Source organism: Urocitellus parryii, unplaced genomic scaffold, assembly GCF_045843805.1.
Source record: "Urocitellus parryii isolate mUroPar1 unplaced genomic scaffold, mUroPar1.hap1 Scaffold_35, whole genome shotgun sequence".
In the NCBI taxonomy this organism is placed as follows: domain Eukaryota; kingdom Metazoa; phylum Chordata; class Mammalia; order Rodentia; family Sciuridae; genus Urocitellus; species Urocitellus parryii.
The window spans coordinates 131013-151096 of NW_027553167.1; the positions used below are offsets into that span (position 1 = coordinate 131013).

General features: G+C 46.3%; 1 protein-coding gene across 1 annotated transcript; it reads left to right on the forward strand.

Annotated features, from left to right (window-relative positions):
* Positions 1-13818: 13818 nt before the first annotated feature.
* On the forward strand, positions 13819-16232 carry LOC144251983 (5-hydroxyisourate hydrolase-like). Its single transcript, XM_077794583.1, has 3 exons — positions 13819-13949; positions 15516-15651; positions 16179-16232. The coding sequence occupies exons 1-3, from the start codon at positions 13819-13821 to the stop codon at positions 16230-16232; spliced, it is 321 nt and encodes a 106-aa protein (XP_077650709.1).
* Positions 16233-20084: the final 3852 nt, after the last annotated feature.

A 20084-nucleotide genomic window follows, 5' to 3' on the forward strand; every position in this document is an offset into this window, starting at 1 on the left:
GTTCCTACTTCATCGGTGTCAGGAGCCTGACCAGAGGAAGGCAAGAGACTTCATCCAATATTACACTTCTTTTTCATCCTTTTAGATGTGCATGGACACATGGGATTTTTCTTGAGTTTCCTGGGGTGCTGTGAATGTAATTCACAGCCACACACAGGGCCAAGAGTCTGATTCAGACACAGCCTTTACAAAGCACTTTACCTAAAAGGCACAGATTGGGCCTCTTCCTTTCCGTTTGGAACTGTTTTCTGGAGGATTCCCAAAGGAGTGCCCTAAGGCAAACACCTCCCTGACATTCAGGGGAACAGAACAATAGGGAGGAAAGAAGCCTGGAGAAAAACTTTTCTTTAATTGAACACTGTGGCACTGACAGCTCCTAATCATGCAACTTGGGTGGCTATCTATGCAAGCAGGGATTCTCCAGAGAGATCCTTACCAGTCATGCTAATTTTTACTTTTCTGAGATGCTTGGCATTCCCGTCAGCAATCCAGTCCATGGCCTTGTCACACAGCTTGAAGGTGGTACCCATCTTGTTCACAAAAACACGAACCCCTTCAGAGAGTGGCCAAAATTCTGGAAGAATACAGGAACTTGGGATCTTGGTAGGTGTTTCCCATCTGCAAGACAAGCAGCAGTCCATTCATCAATTGGCCTTGAGGAGTCCTGCAAAGATTTCCACTAGACAGGACACATTCACCGCTGCATTCTTCTCTCTACTCTCTTTAACTACAAACCCAGTGGGATCCACTGACTCCATTGAAAGACTCACTAGTTAACAGTCCATTTCAAACCAACAAACAACAACAACAACAACAACAAACACGTTTTTCCTACATGATCTCAGAACATGAGACAAAATGCCAAATTGAAACACACACCCACTAAGACACACAAACCACCCCTGTATTTGGTCTGCATCTATCCACTCTGACCTCTGACTGGTGGGTGAAAATTTGTTCCCCAGCAGTGGCCGGTCCTGTCTCAGCTCTGGTCTCCTTGGCCATCTCTGTGTAGTTGTCAGGAGCCAGCCATGAGCCAACACTTCTTTCTCAGGAAAGGCCCCTGTTCAGACCATTCAAGGCATTTGGCTACCCACACATCAACAGGTGCCAAGAAAGAATGACTCTGGCCTTGGTACAGAAAAAACAAGGGAGCCCACTGGGACTGGAATTGCCTCTGGGTGCCTCGCCTCCTGGATCCCACGTTCAGAGAGTTCCATCATCAAGGAAGTGAGGTGAGGTCACTTCCTTCAGGGAAGTGAATGAGGTCACTGCCTTGGCAACCACTTTGTCCTAACAATTGTTTCCAAGGGTCCCATGAGAGGGAGGCTGCCCCACCTTCCTGTGACATTTTCACAAGTCATAAAGGTCTATATACCCTAGGAGCCCGGGATCAGCAACCCACCCAGGCCTGATTGTGTCCATCTTCCCTGCATTGAGAAGAGAGAGGCTGATTCAGCCACATCCCTTCATGCTCACTGGGTTGTTGGCCATGGAAGATGACTTTAGACCTCACAGGTCATACCTAGCTGCCTACATTGGCTCCAAGGATCATATCTGCATCTCCCTTTGAGCTTCTCAGCAGCTGGAGGATTCCCAACATACCTGTATGGCAAGATCAACTCAGGACCTGCTGTTATGTGAAAATAGATTGAGGGAACAGAGTCTGCTTCAGGGTCATATCAGGTTCGATTTGGCTTAGGAGTCATTCTGCTGGATGAATACGGGGATTGGGCAACTGGGATATTTATAAGAATGGAAGGTGAAAACTAGGTAAGAGCTGAAGCACACAAGGGTGTTGGGCCCTTGATTTGGATACATAGTTTTGAATTATGTTCTGCAGAGGTGAATCCTCTAAATGCATATACAAGGCATAAGATCTTGTACCTGGGACCACTGAATGTGAAAGAGAACTTCCAGTGATATTGAGATAGTAGACAGGATTCCAGTGTAGGGTAAGGAAGAAGAGTGAGTTTAGGATTTGGGCAAAAGGCCCTTTTTGCAATCGAATGAATTTCCATTAGAGTGTAAATGGGAATGTCAGCACACATGAAGAGTCAGTCACAACAAGGCACTTGGGGAAATAGATATCAATTGGGATGTTAGGAGATCGGGCAAAGTACAAAATGAGTGATAAGATCAGGGATATTTTCAACAGGGGGGTGGTTGAATACACTACCCTAGGAAGAAACAAGTGTACGCTCACCATAGGATTGAATATTGAAAACAATAGGCAAAGCGGACTTAGATGATTTTAGTAATCCATGCTCTCATTAAAATCAGGCTTTGGAAGAATCATAAGGTGAGTGTGAGTTTTGCATTTGGTGTCCAGAAGATGATGTGATGAAAGGAATACAGGGAGGAGGTGACATGTGTATTTCTTCCACCATTTCTGGGAGCATGTTTTCAAACCCTGTCTAATTTAGAGTTTGGGGATAAAAATAGGTGCACCCTGGGTTTAAGTATATAGAGATGATGCATGAATAGACCATACGGTGAATAAAAAATATAACTGATTACTATTTTAAATAATGGATTGAATTGATATTTTAAAAAATACATGAAATCTGGTATTCAGATAAACATTCAATCCAAGTAGGTGTACGTCTAGTGGTAATATTAGGGTTACTAATTACACCAAACTGTGAGTTTTGCTTCAAAAATGATGATGGAATTCAAAAGTAATGTTTTATAAAAGAAATCTCATGAAAAAGCAAGTAAAGAAACATGGAGAAATACATGGGTTCTGATACAGGGAGTGAATGTAAGTGAATCATATGCATGTCAATTTGTGCATATTGGATAAAATGATACATCCTATGATACGAAGAAACAGGAATTTAACAATTTTGAATGAAAATTTACTTCAAAACACACATCATGTCCCGTATGAATAGACTTTCATTGATGTTAAACTGGGTCACTTACTGAAGAAATATTAGGGTTAGTACTCAATATTCACTGAAGTTCATTTTGAGAATTCAGAAATGAATATATATGTCAAGAAAATGTATATTTCTGAGAAATATCTTGTGAAAAGTTGATTATAAATCCACCCAGATGAACATTAAAGAATCAAGGTAGTATAAGTATTGACACAGAGATTCAATATTTCAAAGGGCAAAATGAAAAACGAGTCTAAGATATATGCGAACACGTGCCACATAACAATCTTCCACTCTCATCCACCACAATGCCTTGACATTACTATCACCCCAAATAAGACACAATGAGAGGAGAAGAGGAACAAAATCTGTGAATACATATCTGGAATTGGAAATTCTGAGGAGCTCACAAACTTGGGTGTGGCACAAGAGATCCCAATGGTAGGGGACAGGGTAAACATTCCACAAACATGGAACTTTGCTGGCCTAATGACTTCTTGACTATCTGCCTCTGACATTTGTGCACTAGAAATATAGCTTTGTGCTTTAGCTTCCTTTGCAGTGAGACCAGAAAAGCTTGGTCTCAGTCTATGTGAACAGGAGGACATGGTTTCCTATTTCCCAATACGAAGAGGAGGCAGCAGAGCTGAATCCTCTCTTTGTAGGTAACTGTGGCCATTGGGGTATGAGTGTCTCCCTGGGGGCATTGTGAAGCCTTTGGCTCACAGTCCAGTTTTAATGGCATTTCTTGCAGCTTCCCTGGAAATTTGGTGTTTGTTTTTGAAATACATAAAGGTCAACCGGGACACAGTGCTGGAGGGAGCTCTGTCACGTGGGGTGAGTCAGGGTCTGACGGAAAAAACACAAACTGGGCTGCTACCCCATATATCTTTCCCACTTGAGCGTAGCAACTTGATTCTGAGCATCGCACCAGATCCTCTCCCCACAACAACATGCCTTTACATTTTAGGGTCTGCTGGCTGCACCTTGTCAGTCACATGTCATTTGGATACCAATGACAGAACCACAGGGGCTCACCACAGATGTTGGTCACACACCTGCACTCCATTGCTCCAGACCCAGTTCCCTGCAGGCTCCTACTCACTGACATCTCTGTTCTTCACCATGTCATGAATTCCACTCAGTCAAAAACGGCAATGGCGGGTTCAGTCATGATGAGCAACAGGAGATCTAAAGGTTCTCCAGGGATTTCTGGTCATGGGATTCTCAAAACCTTCATGTTATTGGCCTAGCCATATCTCAAGAATGAAGAAGTTGGCACTGTGGGTTTTGATTCATTCACGAGCCATTAAGGGTTGAGGAATCTCCTTTCAGTAAAAGCTCTAGAGATGCCATGCAGGCAAGGCTTTTCACGGAGTGGCGAAAGGTCACAGGAATCCAGGCCCATTGGGGGTCTAAAATATGAGGTTCATGTGAGTTTTGGCTCTCAACTATAGCTGAAAAGGCTTTAACAGCAAAATCATGTGAAATCCTGGCTGAGATTCCCAGTGCTGTGGAGGAAGCCACCCTTGGCCTACATCTCAGTTTCCAAGGGCTCCTCTAATGCCTGGCCTTGTAAAATCCCAACTCGATTCATGGCAAGAGTTCTCTGAGATCAGTTCCAGAACCGAGTCTCTAATGGCATCACACCAGAGTTCAAGCTGAGGTGGACCCACTCATCTTTTCCAACCACCACACAAAAGACCACAATTCTAACAAAAACACTCCCACATGGCCCTCCTCTTCTTCCATACAGATACTCATCATAACATTCTGGCTGGGGGTTCCCATAGAGGGAGCAGTCTAAGATGGTGTGCAAAGTAAGGTCTCATGCCCATCATGTGCCAAATGTCATGGTGGCCTGGACACCCTTCCTGAGAAACAGGATAGATAAAATGGGCCTGTAGTTAATACTGCTCTGCTTCTCAAAGTCGAGGCCTCCTGCCTGCCAGGGGTAGATTCTTTATGTGTACTGGACTCATGAAAACACCCAAACACCTGTGTGCTAGTGACTGGATGGCTTGCAACAACTCATTTGACCCAGAGGATCCCTGTTCTTACTTCATCGGTGTCAGGAGCCTGACCAGAGGAAGGCAAGAGACTTCATCCAATATTACACTTCTTTTTCATCCTTTTAGATGTGCATGGACACATGGGATTTTTCTTGAGTTTCCTGGGGTGCTGTGAATGTAATTCACAGCCACACACAGGGCCAAGAGTCTGATTCAGACACAGCCTTTACAAAGCACTTTACCTAAAAGGCACAGATTGGGCCTCTTCATTTCGCTTTAAAACTGTTTTCTGGAGGATTCCCAAAGGAGTGCCCTAAGGCAAACACCTCCCTGACATTCAGGGAAGCAGAACATTAGGGAGGAAAGAAGCCTGGAGAAAAACTTTTCTTTAATTGAACACTGTGGCACTGACAGCTCCTAATCATGCAACGTGGGTGGCTATCTATGCAAGCAGGGATTCTCCAGAGAGATCCTTACCAGTCATGCTAATTTTTACTTTTCTGAGATGCTTGGCATTCCTGTCAGCAATCCAGTCCATGGCCTTGTCACAGAGCTTGAAGGTGGTACCCATCTTGTTCACAAAAACACGAACTCCTTCAGAGAGTGGCCAAAATTCTGGAAGAATACAGGAACTTGGGATCTTCATAGGTGCTTCCCATCTGCAAGACAAGCAGCAGTCCATTCATCAATTGGCCTTGAGGAGTCCTGCAAAGATTTCCACTAGACAGGACACATTCACGGATGCATTCTTCTCTCTACTCTCTTTAACCACAAACCCAGTGGGATCCATTGACATAGAAAGACTCACTAGTTAACAGTCCATTTCAAACCAACAAACAACAACAACAACAACAATAACAACAACAAGCACGTTTTTCCTACATGATCTCGGAACATGAGACCAAATGCCAAATTGAAACACACACCCACTAAGATACACAAACCACCCCTGTATTTGGTCTGCATCTATCCACTCTGTCCTCTGACTGGTGAGTGAAAATATGTTCCCCAGCAGTGGCCTGTCCTGTCTCAGCTCTGGTCTCCTTGGCCATCTATGTGTAGTTGTCAGGAGCCAGCAATGAGCCAACACTTCTTTGTCAGGAAAGGCCCCTGTTCAGACCATTCAAGGCATTTGGATATCCGCACATCACCAGGTCTCAAGAAAGAATGACTCTGGCCTTGGTACAGAAAAACAAGTGAGCCTACTGCGACTGGAACTGCCTCTGGATGCCTCGTCTCCTGGATCCCAAGTTCAGAGAGTTCCATCACCAAGGAAGTGAGGTGAGGTCACTTCCTTCAGTGAAGCGAATGATGTCACTGCCTTGGCAACCACTTTTTTGTAACAGTTGTTTCCAAGGGTACCATGAGATGGAGGCTGCCCCACCTTCCTGTGACATTTTCACAAGACAGAAAAGTCTATATACCCTATGAGCCCGGGATCAGCAACCCACCTAGGCCTGATTGTGCCCATCGTCCCTGCATTGAGAAGACAGAGGCTGATTCAGCCCACATCCCTTCATCCTGACTGCGTTGTTGGCCATGGAAGATGACTTTAGACCTCACAGGTCGTACCTAGCTGCCTACATTTGCTCCAGGGATCATTTCTGCATCTACATTTGAGCTTCTCAGCAGCTGGAGGATTCCCTACATAGGTGTATGGCAAAATCAAATCAGGACCTGCTGTTATGTGAGAATAGATTGAGGGAACAGAGTCTGGTTCAGGGTCATATCAGGCTCGATTTGGGTTAGGAGTCATTCTGCTGGATGAATACGGGTATTGGGCACCTGGGATGTTTATGAGAATGTAAGGTGAAATGTAAGTATGAAAATAGAAAACTAGGTTAAGATCTGAAGCACACGAGGGTGTTGGGACCTTGATTTGGATACATAGTTTTGAATTATGTTCTGCAGAGATGAATCCTCTAAATCCATATACAATGGCATAAAATCGTGTACCTGGGAATACTGAATGTAAGGGAACTTCCAGTGAAATTGAGATAGTAGGCAGGATTCCAGTGTAGGGTAAGGAAGAAGAGTGAGTTTAGGATGTGGGCAAAAGGCCCTTTTTGCAATCGAATGAATTTCTATTAGAGTGTAAATGGGAATGTCAGCACATATGAAGAGTCAGTCACAACAAGTCACTTGGGGAAATAGATATCAATAGGGATGTTAGGAGATCGGGCAAGGTACAAAATGAGTGATAAGTTCAGGGATATTTTCAATGGGGGGGGGTGGTTGAATACACTATCCTAGGAAGAAGCAAGTGTATACTCACCATAGGATTGAAATTTGAAAACAATAGGCAATGCAGAGGTAGATGATTTTAGTAATCCATGCTCTCATTAAAATTAGGCTTTGTAAGAATCATAAGATAAGTGTGAGTTTTGCATTTTGTGTCCAGAAGATGATGTGATGAAAGGAATACATGGAGCAGGTGACATGTGTATTTTTTCCACCATTTCTGGGAGCATGTTTTGAAACCCTATCATTTAGAGTTTGGGGATAAAAATAGGTGAACCCTGGGTCTACGTATATAGAGATGATGTATGAATAGACCATTCGGTGAATAAAAAATACAACAGGTTACTATTTTAAATCATGGATTGAATGGATATTTTAAAAAGTACATGACATCTGGTATTCACAGACAAACATCCAATCCAAGTAGTTATACATCTAGTGGTAATATTAGGGTCACTAATTATACCAAACTGTGAGTTTTGCTTCGAAAATGATGATGGAATTCAAAAGTAATGTGTTATAAAAGAAATCTCATGAAAAAGCAAGTAAAGCAACGTGGAGAAATACATGGGTTCTGATACAGGGAGTGAATGTAAGTGAATCATATGCCTATCAATTTGTGAATATTGGATGAAATAGGAATTTAACAATTTTCAGTGAAAATTTACTTCAAAACACATCATGTCCCATATGAATATACATTCATTGATGTTAAACTGGGTAACTTAGTGTAGAAATATTAGGGTTAGTACTCAATATTCACTGTAGTTCATTTTGAGTATTCAGAAATGAATATGTCCCTTCATCCTGACTGGGTTGTTGGCCATGGAAGATGACTTTAGACCTCACAGGTCGTACCTAGCTGCCTACATTTGCTCCAGGGATCATTTCTGCATCTACATTTGAGCTTCTCAGCAGCTGGAGGATTCCCTACATAGCTGTATGGCAAGATCAAATCAGGACCTGCTGTTATGTGAGAATAGATTGAGGGAACAGAGTCTGGTTCAGGGTCATATCAGGTTCGATTTGGGTTAGGAGTCATTCTGCTGGATGAATACGGGTATTGGGCACCTGGGATGTTTATGAGAATGTAAGGTGAAATGTAAGTATGAAAATAGAAAACTAGGTTAAGATCTGAGGCACACGGGGGTGTTGGGACCTTGATTTGGATACATAGTTTTGAATTATGTTCTGCAGAGGTGAATCCTCTAAATCCATATACAATGGCATAAGATCGTGTACCTGGGACTACTGAATGTAAGGGAACTTCCAGTGAAATTGAGATAGTAGGCAGGATTCCAGTGTAGGGTAAGGAAGAAGAGTGAGTTTAGGATTTGGGCAAAAGGCCCTTTTTGCAATCGAATGAATTTCTATTAGAGTGTAAATGGGAATGTCAGCACATATGAAGAGTCAGTCACAACAAGTCACTTGGGGAAATAGATATCAATAGGGATGTTAGGAGATCGGGCAAGGTACAAAATGAGTGATAAGATCAGGGATATTTTCAATGGGGGGGATGGTTGAATACACTATCCTAGGAAGAAGCAAGTGTATACTCACCATAGGATTGAAATTTGAAAACAATATGCAACGCAGAGGTAGATGATTTTAGTAATCCATGCTCTCATTAAAATTAGGCTTTGGAAGAATCATAAGATAAGTGTGAGTTTTGCATTTTGTGTCCAGAAGATGATGAGATGAAAGGAATACCTGGAGCAGGTGACATGTGTATTTCTTCCACTATTTCTGGGAGCATGTTTTGAAACCCTATCATTTAGAGTTTGGGGATAAAAATAGGTGAACCCTGGGTCTACGTATATAGAGATGATGTATGAATAGACCATTCGGTGATTAAAAAATACAACAGGTTACTATTTTAAATCATGGATTGAATGGATATTTTAAAAAGTACGTGACATCTGGTTTTCACATACAAACATCAAATCCAAGTAGTTATACATCTAGTGGTAATATTAGGGTCACTAATTATACCAAACTGTGAGTTTTGCTTCGAAAATAATGATGGAATTCAAAAGTAATGTGTTATAAAAGAAATCTCATGAAAAAGCAAGTAAAGCAACGTGGAGAAATACATGGGTTCTGATACAGGGATTGAATATAAGTGAATCATATGCATACCAATTTGTGAATATTGGATGAAATAGGATTTTAACAATTTTCAATGAAAATTTACTTCAAAACACATCATGTCCCATATGAATATACATTCATTGATGTTATACTGGGTAACTTAGTGTAGAAATATTAGGGTTAGTACTCAATATTCACTGTAGTTCATTTTGAGTATTCAGAAATGAATATGTCAAGAAAATGAATATTCCTGAGAAATATCTTGTGAAAAGTTGATTGTAAATCCACCCAGATGGACAGGAAAGAATCAAGGTAGTATAAGTATATGACACATATATTTCATGTTTGCAAATCCATACTATATATTTAATACATTAAAATGTAATAGTACGTATGCCAACCAAAATACATAAGTGGATATATATCCTTCACATATGTACCCAAAATATTCATTTTCCTCTACATTGTTTCATAGATAAACTTATTGAAGTATAAGCTCACCACAGCTTGAATTTTCAGTTACCTCAGTGTACAGGGGGGCAGTGATCTCTTCATGAAATTTGTATTTTCCAAAATCAGAGTACTCTCAAGAATATACCTGTGATGGCAGTAGGACTATATATGTGCATATAAAAATATACATCGTGACCCAGGCGAAAGAGAAAGGGAGTCAGGAAGTTACATATTTGTTAATTTTGAAAATTCATGGAGAAATAAAAAGAGAAAAATATGTGACAGGTTTCATAATATGTATCTCTGATGAAGCAAAAGGCGAGTCCAAGTATACACCATGCCTCCTATCAAATGCCTCTACTTCTATTCCTTTTGATTACTTTTATCGATGTTACGATAAGTAGTCAGAGTCTAGTAGGTTATGGGTTATTGTCAGAGATTCAATATTTCCTACGGCAAAAAGGAAAATGAGTCTAATATATATGCGAACACGTGCCAATCTTCCTCTGTCTGCCACCACAATGCCTTGATATTACTATCACTCCAAATGAGACACAATGAGAGGAGAAGAGGAAAAAAATCTGTGAATACATATCTGGAGTTGGTAATTCTGAGGAGCTCACAAACTTGGGTGTGGCAGAAGAGATCCCAAAAGTAGGGGACAGGGTAAACATTCCACAAACATGGAACTCAGTCAAAAACTCAGTCAAAAACGCCACTGGCTGGTTCAGTCATGATGAGCAACAGGAGATCTAAAGGTTCTCCAGGGATTTCTGGTCATGGGATCCTCAAAACCTTCATGTTATTGGCCTAGCCATATTTCAAGAATGAAGAAATTGGCACTGTGGGTTTTGATTCATTCACGAGCCATTAAGGGTTGAGGAATCTCCTTTCAGTAAAAGCTCTGGAGATCACATGCACGAAAGGCTTTTCAAGGAGTGGCCAAGGTCACGGGAATCCAGGCCCATTGGGGTCTAAAATATGAGGTTCATGTGAGTTTTGGCTCTCAACTACACCTGAAAAGGCTTTAACAGCAAAATCATGTGAAATCGTTGCTGAGATTCCCAGTGCTGTGGAGAAAGCCACCCTCGGCCTAGATCTCAGTCTCCAAAGGCTCCTCTAATGCCTGGCCTTGTAAAATGCCAACACGATTCATAGCAAGAGTTCTCTGAGATCAGTTCCAGAACCGAGTCTCTAATGGCATCTCACCAGAGTTCAAGCTGAGGTGGACCCACTCATCTTTTCCAACCACCACACAAAAGACCACTATTCTAACAAAAACACTCCCACATGGCCCTCATCTTCTTCCATACAGACACTCATCATAACATTCTGGCTGGGGGTTTCCATAGGGGGAGCAGTCTAAGATGGTGTGCAATGTAAGCTCTCAGGCCCATCACGTGCCAAATGTCATGGTGACCTGGACACCCTTCCTGAGAAACAGGATAAAATGGGCCTGTAGTTAATACTGCTCTGCTTCTCAAATTCGAGGCCTCCTGCCTGCCAGGGGTAGACTCTTTATGTGTACTGGACTCATGAAAACACCCAAACACCTCTGTGCTAGTTACTGGTGGGCTTGCAACAAGTCATTTGATCCAGAGGATCCCTGTTCTTACTTTATCGGGGTCAGGAGCCTGACCAGAGGAAGGCAAGAGACTTCATCCAATATTACACTTCTTTTTCATCCTTTTAGATTTGAATGGACACATGGGATTTCTCTTTGAGTTCCTTGGGGTGCTAGAATGTAATTCACAGCCACACACAGGGCCAAGAGTCTGATTCAGACACAGCTTTTACAAAGCACTTTACCTAAAAGGCACAGATTGGGCCTCTTCATTTCCATTTGAATCTGATTTCTCAACGCAGAGGTAGATGATTTTAGTAATCCATGCTCTCATTAAAGTTAGGCTTTGGAAGAATTATAAGTGTGAGTTTTGCATTTTGTGTCCAGGAGATGATGTGATGAAAGGAATACATGGAGCAGGTGACATGTGTATTTCTTCCACCATTTCTGGGAGCATGTTTTGAAACCCTATCATTTAGAGTTTGGGGATAAATATAGGTGACATGTGTATTTCTTCCACCATTTCTGGGAGCATGTTTTGAAACCCTATCATTTAGAGTTTGGGGATAAATATAGGTGAACCCTGGGTCTACGTATATAGAGGTGATTATGAATAGACCATTCAGTGAATAAAAAATACAACAGGTTCTTATTTTAAATCATGGATTGAATGGATATTTTAAAAAGTACGTGACATCTGGTATTCACATACAAACATCCAATCCAAGTAGTTATACATCTAGTGGTAATATTAGGGTCACTAATTATACCATACTGTGAGTTTTGCTTCGAAAATGATGATGGAATTCAAAAGTAAGGTGTTATAAAAGAAAAGCAAGTAAAGCAACGTGGAGAAATACATGGGTTCTGATACAGGGAGTGAATGTAAGTGAATCATATGCATATCAATTTGTGCCACCCCTACGCTGACCCCCACACTCCCTCTCCCTTACCTAGAGGACACCCAGGCTGACACCCAGGCCGACACCTACAGGAGCCCAGACCCGTTGCCTTACCTCAAGGCTGGGACGCTGCCGCCGCCCCGCCGCCATTGAGGCCCATGCAGACCACAGCCTGGTGCCTTACCTCACTGCCCGACGCGGCTCCCCTCCACTGCCCCCACGGGGACTCCAGCCCGGCTTACACTGTGGTGGGAAAAAGCTGCAGCCACCACTCCCAGGCTGCCCCCCACGCGGACCCCAGCCCCTACGCCTTACCTGGCAGCCAGAAAATGAAGCTGCCGCCGCCACCGCCCCAGCTGAAGCCCACCAGACAGCATCCCCGCTGCCCTACTTCCTGGCGGGAACGAAGCTGCGGCCGCCGCTACCACAGCCCTAGCTGCCCCCAAAGCGGCAGGAACGGGGCAGTGGCAGGAACAGGGCGGCGGCAGGAACGAGGCGGCCGCAGGAACGCGAGGCCCCTGAAGTCGCCCCCCGACCCCTTGGCTGCCACCCCCACCCCGACCCCCACCCTCCCTCTCCCTTACCTTGCAGCAAGAACGAAGTAGCCGCCGCCACCCAGGCCGACACCCACAGGAGCCCAGAGGTACTGCCTTACCTGGAGGCTGGACCGAAGCTGCTGCTGCTGCTGTCTCCCTGCTGTCGCCCATGCAGATCCAAGCCTGGTGCCTTACCTCACCGCCTGAAGGAAGCCAAGACCGCTCCCCTCCACTGCCCCCACGTGGACTCCAGCCTGGCTTACACTGCAGTGGGAAGGAAGCTACCGCCGCCAATCCCCAGCTGCCCCCCACGCAGACCCCAGCCCCTACACCTTACCTCTCAGCCTGAAGCTGTAGCTGCCGCCCACGGGACCCAAGCCCCGCCAACTTACCTCGCTTACCCCACTCCATCCTGCTCCAGCACCCACTGCCCCGCCCCACCACCAAGCCTGGCCCCGCACCCGCAGCCCCAGCCCCACAAGTCCCTGCCCCGGAGGCGTTCCACCGCCCCCAGGAAGCCCTGAGCCCCTGAAGGCGGCTGGCAGCTCCTGGGGACAGTGCGGGTGGACCGCGCCAGCTAGGGAGACGCTGGCAGGAGGAGGAACAGCTTGCCCAGGGGTGGCCACACAGGCTGGGTTAACCCGAGGGGCCTGTTGTAGCCACCTCCCACTAGGGCCGAATGGGCATCCCACAGTCCAGAGATAGTGAGCTGCCGCAGCACAGCTTCCCAACTGCTGCCCTCCAGCTATACACCTGGACTCGCCTGAGGTAAGGGGCAGGCCTTTACCCTCAGGATTTGTTCCCTCATCTGCCTGGGGGGCTAAACTCCGTAGGGACCTGCGAACCACGGATGCAAAAGTGAAGCTGGGTTCCGAGAGAACAAGGCCATCTGTGAGCTGGAACTATGGCTGGGAGAAGGAGACAGTAGGGATCCACAAGGACATGGGTTAGTTTGTTTGCCACCTGGCAAATCGTCCTTCGATTCAGCAATTCCAGTGACTCTTTGCGCTCCGTCTGCCTTCAGGGCAGTGGGGCTGTTCACCCTCCTCTCAGAAGTACAGATGCAGGGCTGGGGACCCAGTGCACAGGCCCTCAGGAGCTCACCCTGCCCCTCCTGTGATCCAAGGCACTGGCATGGAGCCTGAGAGCAGCCCCCTGACCACACAAGTGCTAGATACTGCGTCAGGGCTCCCAGCCCGTGGCCTGCACCTCCATTTGTCTCGACTTGAGGACCTCAGCCAGCAGTGGACAGAAGTGAAGAAAAGGTATGAGACAGGCCCTGGGGCTGGGTGGAAATCCAGAGCTCCTGCTCCCCCAGAACCAGCCCTTGCTGAGTCACATCCAGCCAAGGAGTGCAGACACTAGGGGCTGGAAGACAGAGCTGACTGCTGCCCACTGGCACCCACCAGCCCCTCAGCCTTGGAGGCACACAGGTTCCCAGCCTGGACCCTCCCTACTGACTCTGAGCCTCAGTTCCTCACGTGGGAACAGGGCCATCCTAGCAGGTGTGAGTGTCCTGGGACTCAAGTTTGCTGAGGCCTGCTGGGGTGGGAGCACTAGGTCTCTCCACCAAGTCCATGGCCTGAGGTGGCATAACACTTAATTTCTGCTCCTTTTATTCACCATACCTCCTCTGGACAGGAACCATAATACACTTTTACAGGTGGGAAGACAGAGGCAGGATGAGGTAAAAGGCTTCCAAGCTAGGCCTGTGATCCTCAGCCTGGACTACACACACACTCTGCTGGGTGGGGGCATCGGGGCTTCCAGTCTCAGGTGCTACAAACCCAGTTTGGCAAAGTTGTGGCCCTGGAGCTGGCCTTGTGAGCAGGTTCATCCCCATGACCCTCCGTCTTGAGGAAGGCAGGCATGTCTTGTTGTAGGAGTGGGGAGCTCAGGGAAGGTAGACCCAAAGGTTCAGGGTCTAAGGTGCGGTTGTTGCTTCCCTGCTAAGCTCTTCACAGATGCTGGGGCGTGAGGGACCCAGGCCCACTGTGAGTGAGCACAGTGCTGCTCGGCCAGGAGCCACTGCAGGGTTAGAGGGAACCATGCACGCCATACATGCAGTTCCCTTCCTAAATGCTGTGGGACACTTTAGGTCCAGCTGGTATGAAGAATGTGGGGGCATTAGAGGTGATAAGGCAAAACTGCAGGCCTTCAAAACACTCCATGAGGGATCAGCCCACTCAACATGGACCTTCCATCCAGTTGGAAACAGGCCACCACATAGATGTATTGTTATTGACCCAGAAAGCCATGATCAGTAAATTATTTTAAAAACACAGAAAACATCATGAATCATAATCTATGGTGCATTTTTTAAAAACAAAACAAAACAAAACTTGTAAACAAACATATAAACATAGAAAAAAATCTAGAAAAATATGTCAAATACAAAGTGGTAGACTATGGAATAATTTTTTTCCTTTTTGCTTCTGTGTTAATTTTCTAAATAGGCAGTGTAGGGGCTGGAGATGTGGCTCAGCGGTAGCGCGCTCGCCTGGCATGCGTGCGGCCCGGGTTCGATCCTCAGCACCACATACCAACAAAGATGTTGTGTCCGCCGAGAACTAAAAAATAAATATTAAAAAAAATTCTCTCTCTCTCTCTCTCTCTCTCTCTCTCTCTCTCTCTCTCTCTCCTCTCTCACTCTCTCTTTAAAAAAAAATAAATAAATAGGCAGTGTAGCAGTGTCCCTACAATTGCCCCACTACCTGCTCAGCCATGTCTGAGTCAGGCTGTGGAGTGTCTGACCCCCACAGGGGTCAGACCCAGGAGGGCTGAGGGAAGCTGGCTCTGCATCTGATCTCAGCAGCCCATCCTCTCCCCAGCTACACAGACCTGGATGCCCACTGCCCTGGGCTCCTGAGGCCAGACCAGATGAAGCCTGGCACCTATAAGCTGTTCTTCAAAACCCAGGGCTACTGGAAGGAGAGGGGGCAGGAGAGCTTCTATCCATACACAGAGGTGAGTGCCATGGGGGATGGAGAGGGTGGAGACCCTGACTCACTGATCTGCAGGCCAGGTCTTCGGCCAGGCCTCAAGGACAGACTGGTCCCACCTCTCTCAGGGAGGTGGCAGGCACCTGAGCTTGCCTGCTTTGAGCTCCCACAAGAAAGGGAACCCTAGGACCTTGGGCGTCATGAGACTCCGTGTTGACATGCCCATCCATGAGCTGTCCCAGTCAGGCTTGGGGGAGGCAGGCTGGGGGTGACTCATCTCCTCTTCATACACAGGTTTTCATCTGCCCCACTCCAACTCCTGGGCCTTCTCTGACTGCTCTCCCCTCTCTCCTATCATCTGGCCTTTTCCACATCCAGCATGCCCAGAGGATTTCTGCCCATCCTCAGCCCTCAGGGAGGTTGCAGTCCACCACTGGGCTCCAGCTGACCCTGCCCCACCATTTTTGCTGCTTTCCCAGGGAGTCATGGGGTCAGGTAGCTCCCAGGTTATGGTCCCTCACTGTCTTCTGGTGCTTTCTCTGCTTCTTTCAGGTTGTCTTCACCATCACAAAGGAGATCCAGAAGTTCATGTGCCGCTGCTGCTGAGCCCATGTTCCTACACCACCTACAGAGGAAGCTAGAGCCCAGTCTGGCTGGAGGAGCTATTTACCTATCCTTGCTCTGGCTGGGCTGCAGAACTGTGGCCTGAGTGTGCCCCCCAGTTCCTCAGCAAGCATGTCTCAGTGAGGGCCACTGTTCCCCCCTACCCTTGTCAATGGCCTCTATTCTCTACTCCCATGGGCACAGCACCCTGCATCTCCTAGGAACTCTGCATCTTCACCAGGGGCAGGGCCTGCCTGAAGAAGAGTCCTGGTAAACCCTCATCTTTCCCAAGAGACAAGGCCTGGGAGACAGTGCTGGTGGGCCTAACACAGCTACCATGCCAGAGGTCCCTGCTTCCAACTGTAGAAAACATACATTTTTAGAAGGGTTCATATTTCACTGGGTGGTTGTAAAAGCTCAATGAATTGATGTGTGTGAAATGCTTCAGGCCTGGCCTGACTCCGCAAATGCTCAAAAGGGCAGCTGTCCTCACTATGGCTCAGAAATGACTCCAGTGTGGGCAAAGATAGGCTCTAGAGAGAACTGGGGTGTAGACCCTTGAGGTTCACAGCAAATGGCCCTAGCTCTGCACAAATACCAGCATGTGCAGAAAAAGCAGGCAAGAGGATGGGAGGGTCAGGAAACCAGGATCATGTGGGTGCCATGGAACCTGGGAACTGTGGGGGACAGTGCCTACACCCAGGGGTCTTAAAGAAATAGGATGACAGAAACATCTGGACATATCCCCAAACAACAGAACCAAGAAGTGATATCCACCCATCAGAGTTAAGGGTGTAACTGAGTTGCACTGGTGGGCCAGCTGCTCTTGGTGAATTCCACTGCAGACAGAACAGTCAGCTCAGTCCTAGGCAGGTACAGATGACCTCGTGCCGTGTCTGCCCCTCACATAGGGATGGTCCACCAGCCTCATCAAATGACATGTGAATGGGAAATGGATGAGTCCTCAGAGATGGTCAGCAGTCACACTGTCTACAGGCTGAAGCCAGATGCCAGGTCATAGCCAAGGGAGGAGGCAGGGAGGCAGGTGCATACCTTACAGACTCAGGCCAGCTCATACTGCAGGTCTTTGATGGTACTATTCTTTGACTCCAGAACATCCTGAGGACAGAGGCAGAGGTGAATTTAGGACAGGTCTTTTGGCCAAGGTGAAGGAGGTGGATGATGGTCTGGGAGCTCCCTTGGGGGTCCCAAGAAGCTCAGGGAATAAAGTTCTGGCTCAATATATGTATGCATCTAGACAAGGGTATATCAGCAGGAGAAGATCCCCAAGGGTTAAGAGAAAACAGAATGGGAGGAAGTGGAGAACCGGAGTATGTCCTGGTGCCATCCACACCCCATGGAGAAACTGTCTTGATGGTAAGTAATAAACATGGGTTACCAGGGACAGCAAAGATCTCACTTTGCAACAGCCTGGCACTAAACAAAAAAACTTACACTTTTAAACTTCTTGAATCATGTGGCATTATTATCCAATTTTTAAACACAAAGAGTAGTCTGTGTAACTTTTAAAACCTTAAGTATTGAACCAAAAATAATGGGCCCAGATCTGCAGGGCCCAAGCCCCTTGGGATGCTCCCACCTGAGGAGTGCTGTAAGGTGCCAGACTGAGTTGGACCTAGCCTGGCTCAGAGAAGCTCCCCAAACCCTCTCTTGCCTCTCTTAAGAGAGATCCTATGGGCATGGCTGTCACTTCACTGCAAGGCTACTTGCCTATAAATTGGGATAAGAATAACTAGGGAAAACAAGAGCTAACCCACATTTAGTACCAACTGTAACCCACAGTTAGTTAGTATTCACCTGATTGTGGTGGACAGGACTGATTCTTATCATTGCCATCTCAGGCTTACCCATCCACAGAGGGGGAACTGTCCCTCTTCTGTGTCCAAACTTGATTCCCAACACCCACCTGGGAGTCCCTCCCTCTAGGGCAGAAGGTGGCAGAGAAGGTAGCTCCATGCTATGTCCTAGTTCTGGGGGACATTCCCACCCAACCTCCATGCCCCAACCTACTTCCCACTCCTCGGGCACAGGCTGCTTCAAGAAGCAGCTGTGAGTAAAATTGGGAGTCCATAACCCACTTCAATCTAATGTATGAAATATGATATGTCAAAAGCTTTGTAATGTTGTGAACAACCAATAAAAAAAAAGAATATTGTGTTTTAAAGGAAATAAATAAATAAAAAAAAAGCAGCTGTGAACCAATGTGAGTCAGAGGTACTGTGTCCTTTCTGGGGCATGACAAGAGGCAAAACCCAAGCATGGTGGAAAAAGAGGGCAGTTCCCAAAGATCTCACAGCCCAGCCCCACAGTGACAGGACAGAGAAGCAAAGAAGAGCAGCACATGTTGAGCTGCATGGGTCATCAGCCCCCAGAATGCCCTTGACAAATTCTGGGTTTTGCTTTGAGCTACTTAGTAGATATTATATGTCAAAAAAATCAAATGAAAATAAAGCTCAAAGATAACCTCCCAGCTGGCTGATTTGGTCTCAGCATGGGGCAGGACCATAAGGATGTGCTACTGTTGCCTCTATAATCTCCATTTCCAGGAACAGCACCAAGAAGAGCCAGGCCAGCCCCTGCAGCCTCTGGCAACTCTGGTGGCCCTACAAGACCCTGACCCACTGCTAACTCCAGCTGCCACCTGCCTGGCCCAGCTGAAGCCTGGGCTTCCCCAAACTGCAGGAGACCGTCTCACCCACTGCTGGCTCAAGATGACACTGACACTCACTCCTCAGCAGTGCCAAGAGAGCTCCCAAAGGCTTCCCCAGACTTGACATTCCTTCTGGCTTCCTCCCCTCCCTTCAGGGAGGACTTGCTTTGCCTTCCCACATCTAATACTGACCCTCAGATGGACTGCACACAGTTCCAAGGGCAGGAAAGCTGCTGGGAGATCCACAGACCCAAATTTTGGCTTAGAAAACTAATCATGTCTCCATATGCAAAAGTGAGGTTGGGCTGGGGAGGGCCTGCCAGGAGCAGAGCTAGAAATGCCTCTCCTCCCCAGGGGTGGATGGGCTCACCTCCAATGACTCTCTCAAAGGCCTGCTCAAAATGCTTCTACTGGACAAAAGCACTCAGGTGGCGGGCAGCAATAAGGGCTGCTTCATTGCACACGTTAGACATATCAGCACCTGACAAGGAAGAAGAGATGGTTAGTGCTCCCTGACAGCTACAGTGACACCCAGATGAGGTGTGTTAAAGGTAGAGGCCAGGGTTAAACTTTAGGGGAATACTGCAAGGTAGCGGGAACCATTTCATCATTTGTCATTATTTTTAGCCAAATTTCCTGGTTAAACAACTTTACAAAGAAATAATTCACAAACCATACAAGTGTGTATTTTAGGCATATACGTCACTGGTTTTTAGTAAAATCAAATTGTGCAACTAGGGCACAATCTAGTTATAGGACACTGCCCATATCTGAGACACCCCATGCCTGTTCACACTTAATCCCACTCCCACCCATCCACCCACGGATCTGCATTCTCAGCATTTCCTATCACTGGGTTCATGTCAGATGTGGCTCTTCTGTGCCTGGCATCCTTCACTGGGCACATTTTACAAATCCGTCTATGCTGTAGTAAATATGGGTACTTCATTTCTTGTTCTTTTTTCTATTTGATACAGGGGATTGAACTCAGGGGGACTCAACCACTGAACCACATCTCCAGCCCTATTTTGTGTTTATTTTAAAGACAGGGTCTTTTATTTAAAGACTGAGTTGCTTAGAGCCTCACCACTGCTGAGGCTGGTTTTGAACTCATGATCCTCCTGCCTCAGCCTCCCCAGCCGCTGGGATTATAGGCATGTGCCACTGTGCCCAACTGGGTACTT

Excerpts from the sequence above, each read along its gene's own strand:
- LOC144251983 (XM_077794583.1), top strand. The coding sequence starts at position 13,819 with ATGGAGCCTGAGAGCAGCCCCCTGACCACACAAGTGCTAGATACTGCG. Across the intron at positions 13,950-15,515 it reads TGGACAGAAGTGAAGAAAAG|CTACACAGACCTGGATGCCC; the intron begins GTATGAGACAGG and ends TCCTCTCCCCAG. Across the intron at positions 15,652-16,178 it reads GCTTCTATCCATACACAGAG|GTTGTCTTCACCATCACAAA; the intron begins GTGAGTGCCATG and ends TGCTTCTTTCAG.